We start from the raw sequence: 27077 nt of genomic DNA, 5'->3' as shown, positions 1-27077 counted from the left end.
GTAGAGAATAGTTAAATAATAAAATCACTAAACCTTATATAAAGTTTCATATATATATATATATATATAACTGTATATATGACTGTAGACATATATATAACTGTATCGACAACTGTAGAATACAAATTCTTTTCAAGCACACTTGGGCATTTATGAAAATGGACCATGAACTGTATCATTCTCTGATCACAATGCCTTTAAGTTTGAATAACTAATCTCTAGATAATTAGAAAAGATCTCGGTTTGGAAATAAAAAATATACTTCCACATAATTCATGGCTCCAAGATTAAACTATAATGAAACTTATAAAATAATTGAATGAAGACAAAATACTAAATATCAAAACTTGAGGGATGCAGTGAAAATAGTACTTAGAGGGAAATTTATAGCCTCAAATGCTTATCTTATGTGGAGGGACCAACAGGATTGTCTAGCAAATGGCTCTGGACATTCGTGTGATCTACTACAGATATTCCTGTGAGCAGGGGCTCTCCTTCTTCCAGCAGCACAAATCCACCACCTCACTTGATCCCCAAGGCTAGCAGCTAGCATTCCAAGACAATCCCCTGCACAGATAGTGTTTACTCTGGGCTTCTTGCTGCCTAAGCCCCAAGAGTGCATTCTCTGCAGCCATACTGGTTTTTCATGTCTGACTACAAAAAGATGGAGAAGCGGGCAGGGATCATGCCTCCCATAAAATGTAATCCATGGCACGTCCAGCAGCCCAGCTCAGGGCTGAGAGAGCCCCTGTGAGGCTACGAGAGTACCAGGCACTTTGAGTCTTTTCTTACCGTCTTGGACTTGAGCGATTCCTCAAAAAATCCTGTCCTTTAATCCCACACAGATGGAACTGTGGTATTTGCCTTCTCCCTCTTTGCCGTAACTCCACAAGAAGAAAGATGAAAACTGATGAGAACAAATTAAATGAGAGAATGTAAAGGAAAGGGAAATTGATCAGGATTTCCACCCTCCAAAGGGCGCTTAACGCCATGCAGCAACCACCCTCTGCTCACCCAGACCGTGATTCTCTGACTGTCCTAGAAAACGGTTCTGCACTTGCTTCTCTTCCTCAAATCTTCATCTCCTCCTCTTCACCTCTTCATCCCTCTCAGCTAATGACCTTCCTTCTTGTTAGGGGCTGAATTGTGTGTCCCCCCCCCCAAATTTGTGTGTTGAAATACTAACCCCTAGGACCTCAGAATGTGACTGCATTTGGAGACAGTGTCTTCAAAGAGGTGTTAAGGTTAAATGAGGTCATATGGATGGGCCCTCATCCAATATGAACGGTGCCCTCATGAGAAGAGGAGATTGGGACACAGACATGCTGAGTGAAACCATACATAGAAGCTGAGGAGCGAGGCCTCGGAAGGAAGCAACCCTGCCGACACCTGGATCTCACACTTGCAGTCTCCAGCACAATGAATTTCTGTTGTTTGACCATCCGATCATGTGGTACCTTATTCTGGTCACCTGAGCAAGCTCACACACTCCTTCTTTCACCAGGAAAATAGAAGCAACAAGAGGAGATATGCCATTAGCTCCTGCCACCTCACCTGCCCACATCCCACACCTCTGCTTCTCTCCTGTGACTGTGGAAGACTTCCCGTGCTCCTGGTGGACCAGCTCCTCCCCCACTGTCTCTAGATCCTTCTCCTACTGAGGTCCCTCCCCCACTCCACATCCTCATTCTGGCCATTCTACCATCTTTCTCTTGCTTCATCAATGTTTCCTTAGTCACATCAGCGTACAAACATCATGTTATTTTCCCATCTTATAAAGTGGTTCTTGAGCCCACTGTCTCTCCCTCCCCCGGCCACTGCCCACTCTCCCCTTCCCTTGCACAGTAAAACTCATGGCAAGAGGTGTGTCCATACTCACTGCCTCTTAGCCAATCTCCCTCCTCCAATTTTCTCTCTGCCCAGGTTCCCTTCTCTTTTTTAAAACTTTGTGTTGAGAAATATAATGCACATACAAAGCACACAAAACACAAGTGTGTGCTTTATTAAATAACTATGAAAGGAAACGTCCGTGTGATTACTACTCGGGTTGAGAACCCCTCTGTTGCCTGTAATCTAGAAGACTAGGCACGTTATCTCTTCCTCGTGATGGACCCCTTCCCTGCCTTGGGGTATTATTATCCTGAAGTTTGTAGTAGTAATTGTCTCATTTTTCTTAGCACACTTATCACCTAGTATGTACCCATGAGAAATAAAGTTAAGTCTTTCCTGGTTTTGAACTTTGTATAAAGAGATTATATGATACACGTTCTTTGTGTCTTCTTTCACTCATTACGATGTTTGGAAGACTCATCCTTGTAGGAGTAGCTCATTGATTTTCATCGCTCTGCAGGAGCAGTTCTCAAAGTGGGTCCCCAGAGCAGCCGCATCAGTGTCACCAGAAGCCTTGTTAGAAATGTAAATTCTTGGGTCCATCCCAGACCTATTGAATGAATCAGAAACTCTGGGGGTGGGGTCAACCCTCCCAGGAGATTCCGATGTACGCTAAAATTTGAGAATCATTACTAAACATTATTCCAGTTTATTTTCCAGCCTACAGTTGATGAGCTTTTGCGTTATTTCCAGTTCTTTTGCTGTTATGAACATCACCGCTACGGACAGTCTTACACAGGGTTCCCACAGCACTTGTGCATGAGATTTGGGGGCAGGACTTTTGCTCCGTCCATTTTCGCCTTTCCTGATACATGCCAAGATGTTTTCTGAAGGGATTAGTATCAGCCTGGATCTAAGCAGAAAACAAAAGACACACTCAATCCAGGTAAATAAGGAGAGTTTGATAACAGAGATGATTTATAACAGTGTCCTGAGAAAAAGCCGTGTTTTCATTAAACTAAAAAACCAGTGGAGCACGGATGTACTTGGGATTGGTTGCAGTGAACATGTTATTCTTAGTTGCACCCAAATAATCTGTGATATTTTATCCATCAACAATGAGAAGTATTTTCAAACATGCCATTTGAGAAATTAGGCTACAAAAATTTTTGTGACAAAGTTAGTATTGGATACAAAAACAGACCTCAGGCTCCTGGTGTTTCCTTTCTGGGTTTTCTGCGGCCATTAATCAGACCCTTGAAATGTTGGTGCCTTGGAAGACCTACTTTGTACATCAACCTAGTGCCTTAGAATGGGATTGAACTTTCTGTAAACGAGTCTTCTAATTATTTTGTTACACTGTGTTCAGAATCTGCTGGAGATCTTTAATCAAAGTATTCATTAAATGGGTGTCAAGAATTTTGAGCTTTGAAACTTTAGCGAATTGTAATTTTTAGAAACAATCCTTGCCAACGGGGAAACATTGAAATTCATCTCTACAAAAGCAAGGGAGGAGCTGAAGGAATTAAATGCTGAGCATTCCAATGTGTTCAAGTTCTGATTTTCACATTCCATAATTGTTTTTGGAATATCTCAACATGTGGGAAGAATCTTTTGGTGAGATTCCTAGTTTTAATTGGATAAATTTATATTCTGTACTGGAATGGGAGGGAATCAAGAAGGCCTACAATTTTGCAGTCTTTAAATTTGATGAAACACTCAAAAGAATAATAAACAAAATTTGAGGGAACGTTTTGGCTTATGAAAATATTTGTCATAGAACGGTGGCCTATTCTGTCAAAACTGAGTTAAAATGACAACTTATGGAGCTATTTGAGCTGGAATATTTATACATTCAATTAAAAGATAGAATTGAGGGACTTCCCTGCTGGCACAGTGGTTAAGAATCCTCCTGCCAATGCAGGGGACACGGGTTTGAGCCCTGGTCTGGGAAGATCCCACGTGCCGCGGAGCAACTAAGCCTGTGCGCCACGGCTACTGAGCCTGAGCTCTAGAGCCCGTGAGCCACAACTACTGAAGCCTGTGCGCCTAGAGCCCATGCTCCACAGCAAGGGAAACCACCGCAATGAGAAGTCTGCACACCGCTACGAAGAGTAGCCCCAGCTCGCCGCAACTAGAGAAAGCCCGCACACGGCAACGAAGACCCAACACAGCCAAAAATAAATAAACAAGTAAACAAACAAATAAATTTATTTAAAAAATAGAATTGAGAATATCTTCTATTTACTAAAGTTTTTCTGAGTTTACCTGGTATCTTAGTACCCATAGGAAGAGGACTTTCTCAATTAAAATCTAGTCTACAAAGAAGAGTTGGTGGAAAATATCAACAGATTTAAATTTATCATCACAGAATGCAACTCCGAGTAAGACTGCAAGCGATGTTATGACAAAACAAAGAATAATAAGACCATATTGAAAAAAAGAGCATTCTTCACAAAAATATCAGTGTCATGGCCATAGAACAAAATAATAAACTAATTCGTTGGGCCATAAACAAAGTTTCAGAAAACGCATTAGTTTAATTATCTTATCAACTTGTTCAGCTCTCAAAAGCATGCCCGTTTGAACGGTGACCATACCCATGAGAAGACTTTGACATGGTGGCCACCTCTCCTCCTCCCTGAAGCCTATTCTTGGCTTCCACGGTTTCCTTCTTCCCTTCTGGCCACTCTTCAGCAGGTCCCCCTCATTTCCTAGACCTCTAAACCATGGACTGCACAGCTCTCAACCCTTTGCTACTTTTCGTTTACGCTCTCTTCCTGGTCTGAACCACCATCTGTCTATAAATAACTTTCCAAGGGACCTTTCCCCAGAACTCCAAGATCACATCCAGAGCCAGCTGGATATTCCACTCGAAGGTATGGAAAACGTCCCCCCAGCTCCACTCTCAGTGATGTCCTCCCTAGCAAAGCCCCCTTCACGTGCATGTGTAATAAACAATACAGAGAGAACTGTGTACCCTTCACTCCATCCCCCGCAATGGTAACGTCTTACAAACTCACGGTGCACCATCACAACCAACATGTTGACCTTGAAAGAGTCAAGAACCAGAAGATCCTCCTGTTGCCCTTTTATAGTCACACCCACTTCCCTTCCACCTCAGTGCCTCCTGACGTTTTCATTTCTCTGGGATAAGTGTCTGCAGTGCAATCGCTGGGTTCTATGGCTGTTGCACTCTTAGTTTTGAAAAGAAATTGTCGCACGGTTTTCCAGAGTGGGTGGGCAGATTCGCATTCCCATTAGCAACGTATCCGGGTTATCTGCATCCTCACTGACGTTTGGTGTTGTTACTATTTTTTATGTTAGCCATTCTCATATGTGTGTAATGGTATCTCTTTATGGTTTTAATTTTCATTTCCCTAATGGCTAATGATGGTAAACATTTTTTCATGTGTTTATTTGCCATCTGTATAGCCTCTTGGGTGAAATGTCTCTTCATCACGTATTTGGCCCATTTTCTAATTGGGTTGTTTGTTGCTTTACTGTTGAGGTTTTTTTTTTTTTTTTGCGGTACGCGGGCCTCTCACTTCTGTGGCCTCTCCCGTTGCGGAGCACAGGCTCCGGACGCGCAGACTCAGCGGCCATGGCTCACGGGCCCAGCCACTCCGCAGCATGTGGGATCTTCCCGGACCGGGACACTAACCCGTGTCCCCTGCATCGGCAGGCGGACTCTCAACCACTGTGTCATCAGGGAAACCCAACTGTTGAGTTTTGAGAGTTCTTTATGTTTTGGATACCCGTCTTTTGGAGGCCATTTTCTCCCAATCTCTGGTTTGTATTTTCAGACTCTTAACAGAGTTCTTCACAGAGCAAAAGTTTTAAATTGCAATGGAGTCCAATTTATCAATTTTTCCTTTTATGGATCATGCTTTTGGTGTCAAATCTAAGATTTCTTTGCCTAGCCCCACACTGCAAAGATTTTATCTATTTAAAGTTTTATATTTTACATTTAAGTCTGTGATCCATTTTGAGATAATTTTTGCATAAGATGTGAGACAGATTAAGTTTTTTTTTTTAACCTATGAATGTTCAATTACTCCAACATCGTTTGTTGAAAAAGCTATCTTTCCTCCATTGGGTTGCTTTTGCATCTTTGTCAAAAATCAGTTGGACATATTTGTATGGGTCTATTTCTGGGTTCTCTATTCTGCTCCATTGATCTATATGTTTATCCCTCCACCAATATAATACAGTCTTAATTACTGTAGCTATATTACAAGTTTTGAATCGGGCAGACTGATATATCTCATCACTTCATTATTCTTTTTCGAAATTGTTTTAGCTATTTCCTTTAGCTAGGTCCTTTGCCTTTCCATATATATTTTAGAATAATCTTCTGTATATCTACAAAAAATCTTGGCTCATCGCCGCGGGGCGCGCCTGGGGTCGGGGGAGAGCGACCCCAGGGCCCTTTCGCCTGCCCACAGTTCGCCCAAGACTCGGGGCCGAGAGGAAGCGCTAGAGCCCAGAGTTCTCCCTGGAGTTCGCCCCGCGCCGCCTGCAGGACGCATCTGCCTGGCCCGGCGACCGCTGCTCCCGCCCACCGCCCTGGAGCCGCTGAAGGACGTCCACCTGGGCCTGGCCCCGCCCGGCCGCGGCCGCGCTCGCCTGGCCCTCCTCTCGGGCCATTACATTTACTACCATTACGGCTGCGACGGCGTGGACGACCGGGGCCGGGGCTGCGGCTACCGCACTCTGCAAACGCTGTGCTCGTGGCCAGAGGGCCGGCCAGCGGGCGTACCCGAACCGGCTGCAGTGCAGGCGGCCCTGGAGGACATGGGCAACAAGCCCCCCCGGGCTCCGGGGCTCTCGGGGATGGATCGGCTGTGTAGAGGCCAGCCTCTGCCTTGACCACTTCGGGGGTCCCCAAGGGCGCCCATGTCACGTGCCCCATGGAGCAGCGCTTCAGGGGGAACTGGAGAGGCTCTATTCCCACTTGGCAGGGGCCGGGGGGGCCTGTAATGGTTGGAGGGGATGCGGATGCCCAGTCAGAGGCGTTGCTTGGCCCAGGCACGGAAGCCTACGTCCGGGTATTGGACCCTCACTGCTGGGGTGATCCGAAAAACCCCCGTGAACTACAGGCTGCTGGGTGGGTGGGCTGGCGAGAGGTAAGCTCAGCCTTTGACTCCAACTCCTTCTACAACCTGTGCTTGACCAGCTGTGACTTGGAAAGGCAGCTGCCCACCCTGGACTGAGGCTAAGGACCCAGAACTGAGCCGGCTCTAGCGCTGTACCCGCTGAGCTACCCCATCTCAAAGGCAGAGGCTGCCTGATGTCAGACCCCCCGGAAGTCCCAGCAGAGCCTAGGATCTTTGGTGTCAATAAAGTGGCAAGGCCCAGCACACCCCCCCGCCCCAAAGAAATAAATCTTGCGTGGGCTTTGATAGACACTGCATGAAACCTGCATATCATTTTGGGGAGAACTGACTCTTTATTGTGTTGATTCTTCCAAACTATTTCACAGTGCATCTCTTTCTCTATTTAAATCTTTTAAAATTTAATTTTTAATTTAATTTAATAAAATTTAATTTGATCAGTGTTTTATTGTTTTCTGCATACAAATCCTGTACAAATTTTGTTAGATATACATCTATGTATTTTTGAGTGATTGTATATGGTATTGTAGTTTAAATTTCGCTGACCTTGTGTCCATTGTTAGCATATACAAATAAAATTGATTCCTGTATATTCACCTGCATCTTGTGACCTTGCTGAATTCACTTATTGTTCTAGGAAGCTGTTATTGTTGTTTTTGGTAAATGCTTTGGGATTTTCTATGTAGACAGTCGGGCCAACTGCAAGTAAGGACAGTTTTATTTCTTCCTTTCCAATCTGAATGTCTTTTATTTCCTTTTATTCCTTTCCTCATTGCTCTGGCTAGAACTCCCAGCACTATGTTGAATGAAAATAGTGAGAGGGAACGTCCTGGCCTTGTTCCCATTCTTGGGGGAAAAGCACACTCAGTCTTGACCATTAAGTATGAAGTTAGCTATTGGGTTTTTGTAGAAACTCCCTATCAAGTCGAGGAAGTTCCCCTCTGTGCTCATTTTTCTGTGACTTTTGATCATGAATGGCAGCTGGCTTTTTTTTTAAAGATCTAACTCACATACTATAAAATTCCCTTTTAAAAACTATACAATTTAGTGGGTTTTAGTATATTCACAATGTTGTGCAACCATCAACACTAACTCTGGAATATTTTCATCACCCCAGAAAGAAACCCTGTCCCCTTCAGCAGTCACGCTCCCTTTCCTCCTTCTCCCCAGAGCCTGGAAACCAGGACCCTGCTTTCTGTCTCTATGGGTTTGCCTACAGAGGACATTTCATAGAAATAAAATCATACAATATGTAGCCCTTGTGTCTCACTTCTTCCACTTAGCATAGTGCCTCCAAGGTTCATCCATGTGGTAGCACACACCAGTACAGTCAGCCCTCTGTGTTCGTGGGTTCTGCATTTGTGGATTCAACCAACCGTGGATCAAAAATATTTGAAAAATTTCCAGAAAGTTCCAAAAAACAAAACTTGAATTGTCTGTGCATGGCAACTATTTAGATAGTGTTTACACTGTATTTATCACTATTTATATAACATTTACATTGTATTAGGTGTTATAAGAGTCTAGAGATGATTTAAAGTATATAGGAGGATGTGTATAGGTTATATGCAAATACCATGCCATTTTATATAAGGGACTTGAGCACCCACAGATTTTGGTATCCATGGGGGGTCCTGTAACCAGTCCCCCGTGGCACTGAGGGACAAGAGTGTTCCACTCCTTTTTATGGCTGATTAATATTCCATTGTACTGTGATACCACATTTTGTTGATCCATTCATCAATTGGTGAACATGCAGGTTGGTTCCCTTTTTTTTCTATTATGAGTAATGCTTCTGTGAACATTCATGTACAAATGTTCATGTAGACACGTGTTTTCAATTATCTTGGGCATATGCCTAGGAGTGGAATTGCTGGGTTATATAGAAACTCTATGTTTAGCTCTGAGAAACTGTTCAACGGTTTTACAGTAGCTGCACCATTTTACATTCCCACCGGCTATGTATAAGAGTCCCAGTTTTTCTGCATCTTCACTAACATTTGTTACTGTCTGCCTTTTAGATTATAGCAATACTGGGGAATGTGAAGTGATATCTCATTATGGTTGTGATTAGCATTCTCCTAAAGGCTAATGATGTTTAGTATATTTTCATGTGCTTATGTGCCCTTTGTATATCTTCTTGAGAGAAACGTCTATTCAAATACTTTGCCCATTTAAAAAACTTGGGTTTTTTGTCTTTCTTATTATTGAGCTGTAAGAATTCTTTATATATTTTGGGTATTAGACCCTTGTCAGATATATGATTTGCAAATATTTTCTCCCATTCTGTGGGTTATCTTTTCACTTTTTTGCCAGTGTCCTTTGAAATAAAAAGTTTTAAATTTTGGTGAAATTCAATTTACCTATTTTTTTCTTTTGTCACTTGTACTTTGGTGCCATATCAAAGAAACTGTTGTCCAATCTAAGCTCACAAAGAAAATCCCTAGGTTTTCCTCTAAGAGTTTTATAGTTTTAGCTCTTACATTTAGGTCTTTGATCCATTTGAGTTAATTTTTGTATAGGGTGTGAGGTAGGAGGTCTAACTTCATTCTTTGCTATGGATAACCAGTCTCAGAAAAGACTATTCTTTGGTCACTAAATTGTTTTGGCACCCTCCTTCAAATAAATTGACTAAATGTTAGGATTTATTTCTAGTCTTTCAATTCTATTCCATTCTTCTATGCCAGATCATACATTCTTGATTACCGTAGATTTGTAGATAAATATTGATATTGAAGGCTCTGTTGTCAAGTGCATATATGGTCATAATTGTTGTCTTGATGAATAGATCCTTTTATCACTACAAAATACCCTTCTTTTTCTCTAGTAACAATTTTTGTCTTGAAGTCTGTTCTGTCTGATATTAGTGTAACCATTCCAGTGCTCTTTTTAGCTTGAGTGGTATATCATTTTTCATTCTTTTGTTCAACTAACTTGTGTCTTTGAATCTAAAGTGTGCCTCCTGTGGATAGCATCAAATTGGGTCATTTAAAAAATCCATTTTGCCAATCTCGACCTTTCAAGTGGAATGTTTAATCCATTTACATTTAATGTATTATTGATAATGTAGGATTTACATCTGCCATTTTGTTATTTGTTTTCTATATGTCCTATTTTCTTTGTTCCTCTATTCCTCCATTACTGCCTTCTTTCATATAAAATAGATATTTGTTACTGTACTATTTTAATTCCCTTGTCATTTCTTTCACATATTTTTTGAATTATATTCTTAAGGTTGCCCTGAGGATTACAATTAACATCCTAACTTATAAAAATCTAGTTTGGATTAATACCAACTTAATTTCAACCGTTTAGAAAACTTTACTTCTAAATAGCTCCATCTCCTCCTTACCCGCTTTGTGCTATTATTGTCAGGCAAATTACATTTTTAAAAATAAATTTATTTATTTTATTTATTTTTGGCTGTGTTGGGTCTTCATTGCTGCGTGTGGGCTTTCTCTAGTTGCAGCAAGTGGGGGCTACTCTTCAGTGCAGTGCATGGGCTTCTCATTACGCTGGCTTCTCTTGTTGTGAAGCACAGGCTCTAGGCACGTGAGCTTCAGTAGTTGTAGCACGTGGGCTCAGTAGTTGTGGTGCACGGGCTTAGTTGCTCCGTGGCATGTGGTATCTTCCCGGACCAGGACTCAAACCGTGTCCCCTGCATTGGCAGGTGGATTCTTAACCACTGTGCCACCAGGGAAGTCCCTACATTTGAATATATTGTATGCTCATTAGTATAGATTTGTAATTTTTGCTTTACACAGTTGTCTTTTCGATAATACAGGAGAAAATAGAGTTACAAACAAAAATACACTTATACTGTCTTTTTAATTTACCTATGTTTGTACCTTTACTGGGGCTCTTTATCTTTGATATGAATTCCAGTTACTGCCTAATGTCCTTTCATTTTAGTCTGAAGGACCTCTCTTTATTATTTTTTGTAGGGCCAGTCTGCTAGTGATGAATTCTCTCCAGTTTTATTTACCTGGAAATGTCTTAATTTTCCCTACATTTTTGAAAGAGAGTTCTGCTGGGTAAAGAATTCTTCATTGATAGTCCTTTTCTTTCAGCACTTTAATTCTATCTTCCCATTGCCTTCTGGCTCCCATGGTTTCTGACGAGGAACAAACTGTTAATTTTATTGATGACACTTTATATAGATCACTTTCTTCTCTCTTGCTGCTTTTGAAATTTTCTCTTTGTCTTTGACTTTCAGGAGTGTGGTGATGATGTGTCTAGGTGTTTGAGTGTATCCTACTCGGAGTTTGTTGAGCTTCTTGGATGCGCAGATTAATGTATGTCATCAAATTTGGGGAAATTTTTTGATTTCTCTGATACCATCCCTGGCAGGGGGTGGGGTGGGGAACGTCATTTTAGCTTGGCAAGTGTGGAAGTCTCGGCTCCTTACTTAGCCTTTGCTGGCACGAATAGTGATGGGGCCACTGATTTTTCTGCAGCATTTGGCTGGAGTAGAGTGGTTATTGTCTAAGTATTCCATCTTCATAGGCTATCTCTTTCCTCATTCTTTGGCTTGAGAGGGCAGGCTTTTTGGAGGAGCTTTTGTTTTTTGTATGCCTCTTCCAGGTTGCCAGCTTCTTTGGCTGCAAATCTGAGCTATATGATACAAAAGAATACTGCAATCTAGCCAGTCTACCTTTTTTCTTCCACCTTTTTTTTTTTTTCAGTTGTTTTCAGTTGTGCTTTGCTGAAAGAATAGGGAAGCATGAAACTACTCCATCTTCCCAGAAATGGAAATTGACTATATTTCTTTTTAGAAAGTACTTTTTCATAGCCACCTTATCTTGTTACATTTCTGCTTCCCCCACCCCCATTGTCTGTTCTTTTCACAAATGTTATTCCTTCATTAGTCTCATTGAGCATCCTAAGTATGCTTACTTAAAGTCTTTTTTTCCAGACTGTTCTATTATTTAATTTCACCTGCAGTTAATTCATATTATGATTATTGATTTTGGTGGCCATTATTCTTAGCATTAGATGTCTTCATGGGCTTCAGAGGTTTGATTTTTAGGCTCAATTTTGGGTAAAAGGGTATCTTTCACTTTCTTTCCCTCTTTGTGTACTCAAGCCCCCTCCATCTTGAGGCCCCTTCTCCCCCTGGTCTAGCAGTTTGGGGTCACTCCAGTGATGCCTGGTCTGCAGTACAGAAACGTGTTTTATATTGGTGGTTCACAATTCCTGGCCCTCTGGGGTCTACTTGTCAGCCATGGGGCATGAGATTAATGACATTGGATGTTCTCCCTTGTCCTAGGGCCACACCTTCACAGAAGGTGTTGCCCCATGAAATGGTTGAAGAGATTTTTCAGACTCCTCTTTGACATAGGGGTGAACACTCTCTCCCCTCATTTCAAATAGGAATCCTGACTCTGTTTCCAGCCTTGTGTCCTCATTATGCCTTGGGATCCAGAGTCCAGCAAGCCCATGGCTTTGTCCATACTTAGCAGTTTGTGTTTCTGGACCACAGTGGAGTTTATATTGCTTTTGAGCCCAGCCAGATCCTCTCAACACTTTATTGTATAGTTTATTGTTGTGTGTTTGCGGCAGAGAGCAGCACCTCACAGCCTGAATCATAGCATTATCTGGATCTGAAGCCAAATACTCTGTTTTTCTTATTTTAATATTTATTTTCATCTTTATTTAGCTCTATTTTATGCAATGCCACTTTGTATCCTGTTTGAGATAGGTGAAATACAAATACATTATATATTTCTTCAAGTTTATGTTTCATCATTTCTCAAATCAAGGCGCACCTTATATTAAATGCATCTGAGAATTTAAGATGTATGGTATCAACCACACCTGGAAATGCAGCAGACACTTCACTCATATGCACAGCAACCAGTAACCTGCGGAGGTGCGATCCGGGCGCTGAGGGCAGAAAAACCGGTGAGGTGACTCACAGGAATGGATTCCTCTGTGTGTTTGGAAAAAGTGGGAGGGGTAGAGGGGTACAGGACAACTTCTGCATTTGAAGTCACCGACCTCAGGCAAGATGAATGCAGCTCCTGCCCCCTCGTGAGGTGGGAGAACTCACAGAAGCAGTTTAAGGAAACATTGTCTCCTTTCTTTCCCCTCTTGCTTCATGTACTAGACATTTTCAGCTGGTCGCAAAAGGTGCACTTTTTGTCACACTGGGGTACACACAGTTGTGGGCACAGCTAGACTATCTCTTCCAAGTACTGACACCCTCATGTTCCAACTCCCATTTTATAGAAGCAAAAACTGTAAAGGCATGAGTGAAGCCGACTCTGCCCAGGCCTGCCAGAGGGGTGCAAGTGGCTGCCAGTAGTTCAGCCTCCTTGAAGACGGTGTCCTTGAAACACTGGCAATGGTGGGCGTCTTTTCTCTCCATTCATGCTCCATCCTGGAATTGACCATTTAGAAGTAGCTCAGCAAGGTCGAGTGGGAAAGGCATCCAGTTCCTGAGTCAAATAGCTCATACACTTTGGCCCAGTAATTTCACTCCTGGGCAATTACCCTGGCAAAGCTGGCAGAGGAAGGGGCTAGGATTCATACACAAGGGAGGTTTATAAAACTTCCACATGTAAAATAAGATGGAGCTCTATCAAAAGGGGCATATTAAATAAACTGGGTACACGATTTCATTGGAACATAGGCAGTAATTGAAAACTATGCTTTTGAAATAGTTTTAATGGAAAATGCTCAAATTCAGTGTGCTATTAAGGTCGCAAAGCATAAGGTACCATAATTAATATTTATTTATTTAATTATTTATGGCTGTGCCACGCAGCTTGTGGAATCTTAATTTCCCCGCCAGGGATCCAACCCGTGCCTCCTGCAGTGAAAGCATGGAGTCCTAACCACTGGACCACCAGGGAATTCCCAATAATTGATATTTTGTAATAGAATATATCATAGAAAAGTGACTGGATGGAAGTAGAGAAATATCACTATTTGTTCTCGCAGGTGGAGGGACTCTGAATATAAACTTTTTCAAAAAAGACTTCTCAGATATCAAAATTTTCTACAGTGAATATACACTACATTGAACTTGTATTGAAGTTACAGCATGTAAAGCAAACTTCGTTAAAAAAAATTACAACCTATACAAAAAGAGCTTTACTAGCAGTCTTAGAAAGAATTTAAATAATTCTTAATTATTTAAATAATTTAAATTTTAATAATTCTTAATTATTCATAATAATAAAATCAGTCATCACTGATTGGCTGCTGAGGACCGGCACAGCGCAGTTGCCCGGGAGGCGGGGCTGGGCGCGCCATTTCCGGGGCGGGGCCTCGGCCGCGCGCGAGCCGGTGGTCTCCATGGCAACCAGCGGGGCCCAAGCGAGGCGAGCCTGGAGCTGCCACCGCAGCCGCGCAGGCCCCGCCCGCACCCCGGCCGCTCAGCCACTAGCCCTCCGCCGCGACCCCGGGCCCGGTCCCAGCTCGGCTGGTGTTCCCGCCAGAGGCTGCCCGCGCCTGCCTCCTGCCGCCGCCGCCCGGGCCTGACCTGACCGGGAAGCAGTTCCGGCGGGCCGCCGCCGCCGCCGTGACTCATCTGCCTGCCCGCATTCCCCGATCGGGCCATCTTGGTCGCGGCCGGCGCGGCAGACGGAGCCGCGGAGGAAGCCGCGGAGACCCAGGTACGCGCCCGCCGCCCGCCCCAGGCCCCGGCGCCGCCGCGGGTGCATCGGCCCTTTGTTCTGCCCCAGGTGGGCGCCGGGCCCAGCGTAGGGAGGGGGCCTCGGCGGGGGCGCCCGCCTCGCCGCCCGCTCTTTGCTCCTCCCACGCCGCGTCCCTTACTTCTAACCCCCGTTTCCGCAGTCGAAACCGTTTTTAAACCATGTTTTCGTCCTTCAGGGCCCAGAACAAGTCCACCCTCCTGTGCAGCCCGCCATGGCCTTGTGAGGACGGCGATCAAGGAGCCACATCCGGAGCTGGGGATCCCCGAGGGTCTGCACCCCTTGCCTGGTCTGGCTGTGCTCATCTCTCGGTCCGTCTGCCCTGCCTTCTTGTTTGGGCTTCTGAGCCACGCTGGGTCTTGAACCCTACCCTTTCCTTGATTTCTCTCTTGGTCTACCCAATTTTAGCATTACAGGTGCTCAGGTTCTGGGGTACCCAAACCCCCTTCTCCCGCTTCATCCGTCTCAGCCTTAGGCCGACCTCTGGCCGCCATGGTTCAACCCCAGACCGCAAAAGCTGAAACCCCAGCCTCTGCAGCGTCTACCAATGCCCAAATGGATGACGTCATCGACACCCTGACCTCCCTGCGCCTCACCAACTCCGCGCTGAGGCGGGAGGCCTCGACCCTGCGGGCAGAGAAGGCCAACCTCACCAACATGCTGGAGAGCGTGATGGCGGAGCTGACCTTGTTACGCACCCGGGCTCGGATTCCCGGGGCGCTGCAGATCACCCCACCCATCTCGGCCATTACCTCCAATGGGACCCGGCCGATGACGACGCCTCCCACCTCGCTGCCCGAGCCCTTTTCCGGAGACCCTGGCCAGCTGGCGGGGTTCTTGATGCAGATGGACAGATTCATGATCTTCCAGGCCTCGCGCTTCCCCGGAGAGGCCGAGCGAGTGGCGTTCCTCGTGTCCCGGCTGACCGGGGAGGCGGAGAAGTGGGCGATCCCCCACATGCAACCCGACAGCCCCTTGCGAAACAACTATCAGGGATTCCTGGCCGAGTTGCGGAGAACCTACAAGTCTCCGCTGCGGCACGCCCGGCGCGCCCAGATCAGAAAGACTTCGGCCTCGAATCGAGCCGTGCGGGAACGGCAGTCGCTCTGCCGCCAGCTGGCCGCCACGGGCACGGTGCCCAGCCCTGTGCACCCAGCCTCCAATGGGACCAGTCCAGCCCCGGCCCTGCCCACCAGAGCTCGGAACCTTTAGGAATCGGCCACCACCCTGGTCCGTCTGCCGCCACCCAGGTAGCATACCCCTTTTGCTGCGTAGAAGGAAGTGTCCGTACCACACAGCATCGCCCTTGTTTGAAGACATCCCTTCCCGCCTCTCTCGTTCCATAAGGACATCTGTCATTGCTCCTGGGCGCCCTGTGACCCACCTTGCTTCCTGGTATCGCGTGCTAGCTTGGAACCTCCGTTGCATGTTTCCCTTCTCTCGCTTGCAATTCCAGCTCTTCTAGTGACCACAGCTCTGCTGCTGGGTCACGCTGACCCTGCAACACACTTTGGACCATTGGGGCTGACCTTTCCCAGCCTGACCAGGTTCACAGACGCTTGTCTTCCACCCTCTGCGGCCCCACGGCAGCTCCCCACCTGGCTGCCCTGTTCTCAGTAGTGAGCTTGCTGATGACAGAAAGAAGCCCTTTTGGCCAGGCGGGTGGCTTGATGGGGGTACCTGGAGAGGAGAGCCTGGCATCCTGCGCGTAGGTGATTGCCAGCCCCGCCAGGGCCCAGCGTAGCAGGCAGGGGCCTCGTCTCTGCTGTCAGCGGCCAAGGATCAGAGCTGGGAGTGGTTCCAGCGTTTCTGGGGGGCCGGCTCCACTCTGCACATGAGTATGCAGTCCTTGTGCCCCACTGCTGCCACTGGGAAAGACTGCTAATGCGGCCTTAGGGGGGGCCCCCGCAGGCTGCACCCCCATCAATGCCTGGCTTTAGCTGCCAGTGTTCTGATAGCGCCAGGACTGGGGGGAGTCCGGAACTCGCCTGCTAGGCAGGTCGTTGTGACTTGGGATCACTGGGCGTTTCCATCAGGCTTCCACAGGCAGCACATACACGTCCGTCCCTGCCTGAGACCCCCGGCAGGCTGAGGGTGGGCTCTAGAGGCTCACTTTGCTGCCCTGGACCCCCGTGGGAATCAGCGGTGGTGTCCCCCCTGTGGGAATCAGCAGTCCCCCCTCCTCTTTGCCCACTGGCACTTGGTGGTGCGCTTGTCTAGCGTGAGACCTGTTCCCTTCTCCCTGCAGGGGACATGTGGCCTTCACCTCAGCCCCTTGAGCCACACATACGGTCTCTAGGTCTCCAAAGCCTCTGTGTAGCGTGTCCTCCCCAGGCCTGGGCTGTCCATCAGACGTCCAGCCTTTGTCCCAGAAAACATGGACTCAGGGCTGGAGACCCAACTCCTCTGGGATGCGTCACTGAACCCTTAAGGAGAGAGGGTGTCTGCCTCTGCAGCCCCGGCCAAGGCCTTGCTGGCGTTTGCAAAGGAAAAGAGCTGCGGACTGCCTCGGTCCTAATGCGGTGACGGTGCAGAGCTGGTGCCCGTGTTCTGATTCTGAGGGACGAACCTGTGCCTCTTAGTGGTGGGTGGCCTTCACGGGGGACGCCCAGAACCACTTTCTAAATGAGTCTTGGCCAAGCCCTTTGGACCATGGTGCTCCCACCATATTTCAATGCCAAATGAACCGCATTTCCATGACCACCCGGGCGGTGGGAGATGGGCTGTCCTACCTTGGGTTCATCTGCCCCTGTTCTGCTGGTCCTGGCCCGACGGCCGGAGGACAGCCTCTGTGCACCCCTGCAGGCCTACGTCTTGGGACCCCCAGTGGTTGGCTCCTAGGGCCCATCCCCTCTTCCTAAGAGTTTCCATGATGCGGGGGAAAGTGGCTGCGCTCCTGAAGCAGCCACCGCCTACAGGGTCAAGGGTGATCAGTGGTTGCTGGGGTTCGTGGCCCACTGCTGCCCACTCATCATAAACTCCGTTAGCCCAGTTGCCCTGCTGAACCACTGCCTGAACCCAGGCTTCAGGCCCCCCTGGATTCCAGCCGAGGCTGTTCAGGCGGGACCATGGTGCTCATTAAGCCTGAAGCCGGGGAGGGCGCACAGTGGGCCACTCTTCTGGGGGGCGGGCCCTCCGGTGTGGGGTTGTGCAGATCACTTGCACTTCCTGCTCTGTTCTCTTCTGCCTACCTGCCAGGTGGAGGTGCCCACAGCTGAAGGGGTACAATGACACCCGGGGAAAAGGAGGCCTGCAGGGGTAACTGACACCTTGAAGGTTTCCACGTGGCCCAGCCCAGCCAGGGTAGGAGACCCAGCACGGGAGCAGGGCAGGAACTGCTCGCCAGCCCCTGGCTGTGCCCAAGTGGCGTTAGAAGTCCTGCTGTGTTTGCATTCGTGCTGCATTTCAGCTGCTGCACATAACCAGGCCAGAGCCGCTAGGCAAGGCTGGCCATGCTGCCTGCCTGCACCCGTGACCGACCCTCTGCATATGGGTCGTCGTGCCCAGCCTGGGCTGCTGCTGCAGCTGCGTCTGGGTTGGTGATTTGCTTGGGTTTTGCCTGTTGCTGCGCACGGCACGGGCTGGGGACTCTGCTGTTGGACGCCTGCGACCTTGTTGATCGCTTCCTCGACCTTGGAAACCGGAGTAGATGCGAGGCTTGGGGTTGGACTTGGAAGAAGCCCCACGTTGGGAGCCCCTGGTGACTCTAGTGGAAGACACCCTAGTCCCCAGCTAGAGAGGATGAGACCCAGGCTTCATGCAGCCTAGAGCAAGGGCAAGTGACTGGGAGGACCGAGCTGGAGAAGGCAGCGGGGGACGGGAGCTGCTCTGTACATATTCGGGGTTTATAATTTCTCTGAATTTAAGAGAACAGGTGTTGATTTATTAAAGGGACAGGGAGTTAGTAGTGTTAAACAGTGCATGTGAGGGAAAGTTTTATGTTTTTCATGGTGTTGACATTATTTGGACTATATTGTGTCTGTCTTCTGGTCTCCGTGGTACCCCATCTGGTAAGGAAGCTTCATTGCGTAACAGGGCATCGTTCGAGATCAGATTTAGAAGAAGGGATGACCTCTGGCCTACTGTATAGTGTGACCTTGGGATTGACTTAATGTCCTGAAGCATTTCGGTGACTTCTAGGAAAAAGCCAAGACCCATCTCGCTGGTCCCAGGTGAGTATATGAGGAGGTCATGACACGGAGCCCAGAAGCACCCCATGAAGACGCAGGTAAGATGCACGAGCTGCTGCTGTCAAGAGGGACAGAACTACCTGCTGGATCATGATCCTGGCAGTTCGGCCTTTAGGAGGAGGAACACATGTGGGGAGAGCTGGGCAGGTACTTAGGTTGCCTTAAGGGAGCAGCCCCGTGACTGTGAACGAGCACACACACAACGGGGCCAGCTACCAGGGGTGGAGTTTGGGTGGGAAGAGGGGAGAGATCTTAGCAGCCGTCCCTACCATCTTGTAACCAGAGCTGTAAGCCTGAGATCCCCTCTGCTCGGAAAGCCTTAGGTTAGGGGCTTAGAGATGAAGACACAGATGGGGCTCTGGAGAAGGCAACGCAGCACTGATTGTTGGGCCGGCAGCAAAAGCTTGCCTGTGTGGGGAGAGGGCTGGGGTTTAGGATAATTCCATCACCCACCACGTGTGGACAGAGCTGATGACGGGTGTGGTCTTGGGGTCCCAACGTCGGGTGTGGCCGTTGGCAGAGCACGGACGCAGTAAAGGTGGTGGGGTAACACCAGCTCCTCGCCGCGGCATCAGTAACTCCTTTGCATAACCAAGTAACAATGTCCTGGTTGTTTTCATTATCAAAGCCAACCTACACATCATAGAAATTTTGGAAAATAAAGTAGTAGAAAGAAGTACGATTTTAACATTTTGGTGTTTCTCCTAGTCTCTCCCCGCCCCCCGCCCCCCATGGTTTCTCTGCTTTTTGTTTTAACATAGTTGTGATACTACCTACTGTAATGATACGATATCGTGTATTTTCATTTACGTCACGGGCATTTCCCCGTGTTATTTCTAATTTTATGTTGAAAGGCCGTGTACTCCCCGTCAAGCAGTGCCAATGGTTGATCACCAATGCTCTTACTAATTTTTCACCATTAGAAATTGATGAATATCTTTGTGCATAAAGTTTTCCCCAATGTCAAGTTATTTCCTTAGGGTAGATTCTCAGAGGTGGGGTTTATTGAGTTAAAGAATATGAAAACTTGTGAGGCCATGATTACATACTGACAGGTGGTCTCCAGAAATGTTTGTACCCATTTACACTGCCACCAGCAAAGATAAACGTGCTCATTTTACCATCTTGCCAGTACTGAGTATTCTCATCTGGCCAAATACTTGCTAATCTGATCATGAAAAAAATAGCATTGTATTTTAGTTTGCATTTTTTCGATTTCTAGCGAAGTAGAGCATCTCTTCGTGTCAAGCAGTTGTATTTCTTTTGTGTATTGTTGGTGTCCTCTGCTCTTATCTACTGGGGGTCTGATAAATTTGTATGAGCTCGTTATATATTAAATATATTAACCTGCTGTGTGTCATACTCGTTGCACACGTTTCCACCTTTTTACTTTGTTGTGTGTTTTACTGAAGTTTTAACTTGATACGTAGCTGATCCGTTCCCTCACTTGGCCCTGTGCCCACCAGACTCTTAAGGCAGGCACACATATACGGCTGTACCACTGCGCTGGCAGCAATGGCTGACGCATAGTAGGTACCCCACAAACGTTTGTGAGACTGGTGTGGATGGATGTGCTGGGCATCCATGGTGCGTCACACACACCACCCCCACCCCCAGAGTGCTTGTGAACCAAGAACAGTTCACAGACCTTTTGGTCCCAGAATCCCTTTGCACCATTAAAATCCTTTAGGACCCCGAAGAGCTTCTGCTAATGTAGATTTTGCTTATCAATATTTACCATGTTACAAATTAAAATGGAGAATGTTTCAAAATACTATTTTGAAAATAAAGTCATTACCTGACAACACGAATAGCATATTTTAAAGAAAACTATTTTCTAAAAAAATTCAGTGAGAAGAGTGGCATTCTTTCATCATTTTGCAAATTTCTTTAATGTCTGACTTAATATCAATAGAAGACAGCTGGGACCTCAGACCTGCCCCTGTACTTCATCTTTTGCAAGATCACACATCACGTAGCCTCTGAAAAATTCCACCGTACACTCAGGAGACAGCAAGAGTGGAAAACACACAGGATATTTCAGTAGTATTACGGAAACAGGAATGCCTTCCAGAACCGGAAAGGGTCCTGCCTACTTTGAGATCCCCTGGTCTGAGAAGAGACAAGAGTAGTCCTTGCTGCAAACACCTCCATCTGTCCTTTGTGGTTTCCTTCACTGCTTTAAACTGAAGGTCTTTGTTTCCCTCTAGCATTAATAAAGGCACTTCTGGAATTAGTTTGGCTTGTAGTGTGAGGTGAGGCTCCAGCTTGACTTTTCCCCAGTTTTTTCTTTATAAATTTATTTTATTTATTTTTGGCGCAGTGGGTCTTCGTTGCTGCACGTGGGCTTTCTCTAGTTGCGGTGAGCGGGGGCTACTCTTTGTTGCGGTGTGCGGGCTTCTCACTGCAGTGGCTTCTCTTGTGGAACACGGGCTCTGGGGCACGTGGGCTTCAGTAGTTGTGGCTCGTGGGCTCAGTAGTTGTGGCGCACGGGTTTAGTTGCTCCGCGGCATGTGGGATCTTCCCGGACCAGGGCTCGAACCCTTGTCCCCTGGATTGGCAGGCGGGTTCTTAACCACTGCGCCACCAGGGAAGCCTTCCCCAGTGTTTAAACCCGAGATCACCTACTGACTTCTTTCTCCCCCTCATCCATGTGTTTCCTCCAGCACATCTGAAAATCTTATCTTCTGTGGCGCCGACTTTCCCAATATCTAGTGATCCATCTATCTCCCCCAGAACTTCCCTTTTAAAAATGATTTCGGGTTTATATTTTGTATTCCTAATAGGGGGTCTTCCCCTTCAGGTTTTCTTAGCTGTTCTCACCAGGTGAACATAAAAATTAATTCTAAATTTCGCCCCGAATCCCAGCGCAGACGCAGGGCTGGCAAACTGTGCGCAGGCCAGAGCCCTGGAGGGGGAGGTGGCCGCTGCTTCGTGCCCACGGAAGGCCTTGCCCCTGGGGTTTCAACCAACGTTCCTCTACGACTGGTAGCTGGTTTGCGATCAGGGGTGAAAATCTGTGTCCCAGCTGGCTAGCCTGCTGCCTAGTCAGGGTCTTCTGCTTGGAAAAGTCTAGAGTGCACATGATGCCCTGCTGGCTGGCCCCAGACGGCTGGTCCTAAGAGGTTTACAAGGGCCTCGCTGTGTCTTTCAAAAGTTCTTCCCTGGGTTCCGGAACATCTGGATGTAGCTGGGGAGTCTTCTGGATTCCAAACGGTATTGCGTCCCCAGAACCCTGCTGGTCACACTTCAAGCACCACATTTGAAAGCAGTAGAAACTGCTGACTCTCAGATCGTATCTGAGCAATTCCAAAGACAGGAGTCTCATGTGATCTGCCCGTGAGCTTCCAATGGCCACCAGGCTCTGGGCATCTGCTAAAGCCTCTTCCTGTCAAGAAAAGTTAATTTCTAGGCATACGCTGTAGCGGGGTATCGAGCTGGGCTTTTCCTGTCGTAGCCGAGACCCACATACGAGAATGAAAGCCTGTACTCGGAACTTTGACAGCTGCTAACGGTCCGTCAGTCCCCGCACTTGAAGGGATGTCTTAGCACTGTCAGTCTACCAGCACCGAACGGTTACATAGGCTGGCTGGTTCTTTACCAAACCTGTTTTCTCCTCTTTCTGGGCAAAAAGCTAGACTACATTCCCCAGCCTCCTTTCCAACCTGGTGGGGCTCAATGATGGGATTCTAACCAGTGGAATGCGGGCAAGAGGGATGCTCCCTGTTCTCTCCCCTTCAACCATTTGATCCACGCTGATAGCCAAGGTGACCTTGGAAAACACAGAGTGAAGATGGCAGATCCATACAACAGAGACCCCAAGCCACAGTCTGTGGGAGAGCTGCCAGGATCCCCATGGGCCTGGGGCAGCTCCCAGCGGTGAGCAGGTGGGAGCAGGGAATGGGGGGAAGGGGGGTGTGGCGGTGGCCCCAGGAGGAGTGAGCGTCCGCGGTTGCTACAGCCTTTCCGGGAACCCTATGTCCTCTTTCTCGAGTGGCCCTGACACGAGCACCAATGTGGCCCGGCGAGGGAAAAGCAAAGTCCAGTTAAGAGAAGGCCTCTTAGCCCCTCCAAAGCCACCAGGGTCACACAGAGCTCCGGCCAACCCTGGGGAGAGGGGATGAGACACGCCCCAAATTGTTGGAGCCAAACATTCTTCAGAAGCAAACAGGGCTTAGTCTTAACAAGAGACTGTTCTACACACAAAAATGACAAGAAAACCTTTTCATGTGGCCAAGATATCGTTAAGGGACCTCCTACCTAGTGGGAAGGGGTTTGACAGATCCCACTGGATTGGGGTCTGGAAGAAATCAAAGTTTTTCTATTTCTATTCCGAACGAGTTGAGATGCTTCAATAAACCAGTTACACTTCATTCACTTAAATGATGAACCCGTCCACAAAGCTATGACATAACAGAACAGGAAAAGCAGAGACAGCTCTGGTAGTCTCGGCCTTAAAGGAGCCATAGGGCATAAAAAGCAGTGCGTCAGAGCGATGCTGCTCTTAGCACGCCGACTGCCCAGAGGGGTTTAGAAGAACCTTTGGAATCTGAATGAGAAAAGGACCGCAGTAACCCACAGCTGTGCACCTGCTGTCTGCCAGACATGGTTCTAGAAACCGAAGATGTAAGGGTGAACAAGACAGAGACTTTGCCCCTGTGGAGTCCTCCTTCTTCCAGGAGAAGAGAATGATAAACTCACGTGTATCTCATAGAAGGGAGGAGCGTGGATGGGGTCCAAGAAGATCTCTCCAAGGGCTTGATACGGAGTAAAGCCCTCAAGGAAATGAGTGAAGTGGGCTCAGACTCAAGCCTGACTGTGGTCCCAAAGAGGAAAAGTTATTCAAATCTGTGTTTAGTCTTAAAATCTATAGTGCCTTAGACTCAAGAAAGTATTTTTTTTTCAGATTTGAGATGACACTGAATATATAATTTTCTGTTCTCCGTAAAACTGACTTAATAGGATACACAGTTTATCATGTTGTTAAAAAGTTTATTTGAAAATAAGCTAACGATTTCATAATATTTCCTTACATGGAGGTATATATATAACTTGCGTAGCTGTTCTTCCCCGGGCTGGCTTCATTTTTTAACAATCAGGATATAATTTACACCCAGTGAAGTGAGCCGAACTGAAGTGCATACTTCAACGTGCTTTGACAAATGTATGCACCCGTGTCACATACCCCAAATCAAGACGTAGAACGTTCCCATCGCTCCAAAAATTTCCCTTGTGGCTTCAACCTCTCCCCACCGCTGCTAGGCAACCGCTGTTTTAATGTCTATGCCCATAGATTAGCTTCTGGAACTTCATATCGATGGATTCATGAAGTGGGCACCCCTGTGTATTTAAGCTTCTTTTGCTACTATGATGTTTTGAGATCCATCCGTGTTGGTGTATGTTGGTGTATGTTCATTTCTTATTATTGCTGATTAAAGGTCCACTTCATTCTGTAGACAGACCCTAGCTGTTTTGCCATTCATCTGTTAATGGACATCTAGGCTACTTCCAGGTTGAGCAAACACAAATAAAGTTGCTATGGACGTCCCTAGAAAAGTCTCTTTGTGCACATATGTTTGCATTTCTCTTGGGTAAATACAAGGAGCGGAATTGCTGGGCCATAGGTAAACTGTGTAACCTTATAAGAAACGGCCAAACTGCCTTCCAAGGTGGATGCGCCATTTGACGTTCGTGGTTGTGTGTGTAAGTTCACGTTGGTCCAGCTTCCTCTCTTCCCTTGCTGTTGTCAGTCATTTTCATTTCAGCCGTTCTGGTGGGCAGGTAGCAGTATCCCATGATGGTTTTACTTTACGTTTCTCTGATTTCTAATGATTCTGAGCCTTTTTTTTTTTTTTTTTTGCTAACCATTAATATATCTTGTCTCCCCCCAGCCCCGATGTTTTATGAAAAATATCAAACACACATAAAAGTTGAAAAAAACTGTATCATAAACATCCATACATCCACCAGCTACATTCTACAATGAGCATTTTGCTAAATTTGCTTTATTGCATGAGCATCCATCCTTCCATCCATCCTCAATATGTCTTACTTTTAATGCACAGGGCAGTAAGTGAAAGATATCAGTCGACTTTACCTCTAAGCACTTAGCATGCATACCGCTAACTAGACTTCCACATTTGTTTACAGTGCTTCTTTTTATTGGCAGAAGGGGGATGAATTCACGTACAGTGGAACCATCTGGGGAGTTTTGAAAAAAGCATCCACCACTGTCACGCAAACCCCTCTCAAGATACAGAACATCACCACACAGAAAATTCCCTGGTACTTCTCCCAGTCCTAAATACTTTGGTCAATCCCCAAGACACAAAAATATTCTGTAATTCCTTCTAAAAAATTAAAATTTAAACTTCTGAAAAGATCTTATTGAAATATAGTTGATTTACAATGTTGTGTTAGTTTCAGATATACAGCAAGGTGATTCAGTTATACATATATGAATAGCTATTCTTTTTTAGATTCTTCCAGTATTAACTTTTACATGTAGGTTTCTGATTCATCTCAAAAAAGTATTTTGTGGATGATATGAGATGGGGTTGAAATTTGTTTTTTTCCCATATGGACATTCAATTGCTTTAGAATAACTTGTTGAAAGATGCTCTGTTTCTCCATTGGGTCGCTTTGGTGACTTTGTTTAAATCAAACGACCTAATAGAGTTGGTCTACTTCTGGACTCCTTCTGTTTCAAAAATCTATTTGTCTATTTCCGTGCCAGCACCATGCCGTCTTGATTACTGTGACTTTGTAGTAAGCTTTGAACTCAGGATGTGTAAATGCTGCAATGATGTGCTTCCTTTTCAAGATTGCTGTGGGTACCATACATCTGTGCTCTCCAGTTAGTAAGTTGCTAGACACATGTGGCTGTTTAAATTTATTAAAATTAAGTAAAATGAAAGATTTAGTTCCTTGAATGTAATAACCATATTTTAAGTGCTCACTAGAGCATTTCTACTCTCATAGTTCTATGTTAGGTTCTTTGCAATTCCATATAAATTTTATAATCATTTCATCAATTTCTATTAAGGAAGCCTGCTGGGACTCTGATTGGGAAGGAATTGAATCTACAGATTGAAGTGGTTGGAACCTGACATTTTAATAAGGTTGAGTCTTCCAATACATGAATATGGTTTATTGCTCACTTTGTTTAGAATTTCTTTAATTCTTCTCAGCAGTTCTGTAGTTAATGGCCTATCACATCTTTTGTGAATGTATTCCGCAGGGTTTTATGATTCTAGATGCTATTTTAAATGGAATTTTTTAAACAATTCATTTTGCAATTGTTTCTTGCTAAGGTATAAAACCCAAACTAATTTTTACATTTGCTTTTATTCTGTGACTTTGCTAAATTCATGTATCAGTCCTGGTAGATATTTCCCAGGCTCCTTAGGATTTTCTATACTCACGATCACATTGTCTGTGAATACAGAGAGTTGGCATCTGTCTTTTCAGTCTGGACGCCCTTTATTTTTCTTTCTTGCCTTTTCGCGCTGTCTAGGACTTTCTAACACAGCGTTAGACGGAAGTCACAGAGCAGGTAGCCATGTGTTATTCCTGACCTGGGGGAACATGGTCGATATTTCACATTTGCTATGACGCTGAGGAGTAGGTTTCTCATACATGCCTTTTAACAGATTCATGAGATTTCCATCTAGCTCTCATTTGTGAGAGTTCTTTTTTTTAAATCAAAAATGGATGTTGAATTTTGTTAAATGCTTTTTCTGCAATTTAAACAATCATACTTTTTCTCTTTTATCCCGTTAACATGGTGAATTACACGGACTGATTTTCCGATGATAAACCAACCCCGCATTCTCGGGATAAACAAAACTTGGTAATTGAGTATTATCCTTTTTATAAAATAGTGCGTTTGCTTTGCTAATACTTTAAAGTCCCTTATGTGTTTTTTATCAGTAGGGATATTGGTCTGTCATCTTCTTTTCTGCAGCGTCTCTGTTTTTAGGGTTTATGATTGCCTCATAAAAGGTTGGGAGCTGTTCCTCTCAGCTGTTTTCTGAAAGAGTTTGTGTAAGATTAGATTATTTCCTCCTTAACTGTTAGGTAGAAGTAAAACTCCCTGGGCCTGGAGTTTTCTCGTGGTAATAAGGTGTTTGCTAGGGAGTTCAGTTTCTTTAGGGGCTCGATGGGACTGATCAGTCATCTGTTTCTTCTTCAGTGAGCTTTGGTAACGTGTCTTTTGGGGGAACGTGTCCGTTTTATCCAAGTTAGCAAATTTACTTGCATAAAGTTGCTGGTAATAT

The 27077-nt window shown here is 45.9% G+C and overlaps 2 protein-coding genes across 2 annotated transcripts in view; both read left to right on the top strand.

Moving 5' to 3' along the window:
- Positions 1-7046, top strand: part of LOC113620359 (ufm1-specific protease 1-like) — a 38424-nt gene extending 31378 nt beyond the window's left edge. The window contains 3 exon segments of the mRNA XM_027106029.1: positions 6279-6639; positions 6641-6799; positions 6801-7046. Of these exon segments, the coding sequence (XP_026961830.1) occupies positions 6279-6639; positions 6641-6799; positions 6801-7046 (766 nt within the window).
- A 7214-nt stretch (positions 7047-14260) lies between these two features.
- Positions 14261-20160, top strand: RTL6 (retrotransposon Gag like 6). Its single transcript, XM_027107924.1, has 2 exons — positions 14261-14569; positions 14787-20160. The coding sequence occupies exon 2, from the start codon at positions 15101-15103 to the stop codon at positions 15818-15820; it is 720 nt and encodes a 239-aa protein (XP_026963725.1). The 5' UTR covers positions 14261-14569; positions 14787-15100; the 3' UTR covers positions 15821-20160.
- Positions 20161-27077: the final 6917 nt, after the last annotated feature.

Source organism: Aethalodelphis obliquidens, unplaced genomic scaffold, assembly GCF_003676395.1.
Source record: "Aethalodelphis obliquidens isolate GAN/ISIS:26980383/991018 unplaced genomic scaffold, ASM367639v1 scaffold8, whole genome shotgun sequence".
In the NCBI taxonomy this organism is placed as follows: Eukaryota; Metazoa; Chordata; class Mammalia; order Artiodactyla; family Delphinidae; genus Aethalodelphis; species Aethalodelphis obliquidens.
The sequence above is the reverse complement of the archived record's forward strand: the minus strand, read 5'-3'. Positions and strand labels throughout refer to the sequence as shown.

What these genes read in the sequence shown, in the direction of transcription:
- RTL6 (XM_027107924.1), top strand. Translation starts at nt 15,101, where the DNA reads ATGGTTCAACCCCAGACCGCAAAAGCTGAAACCCCAGCCTCTGCAGCG.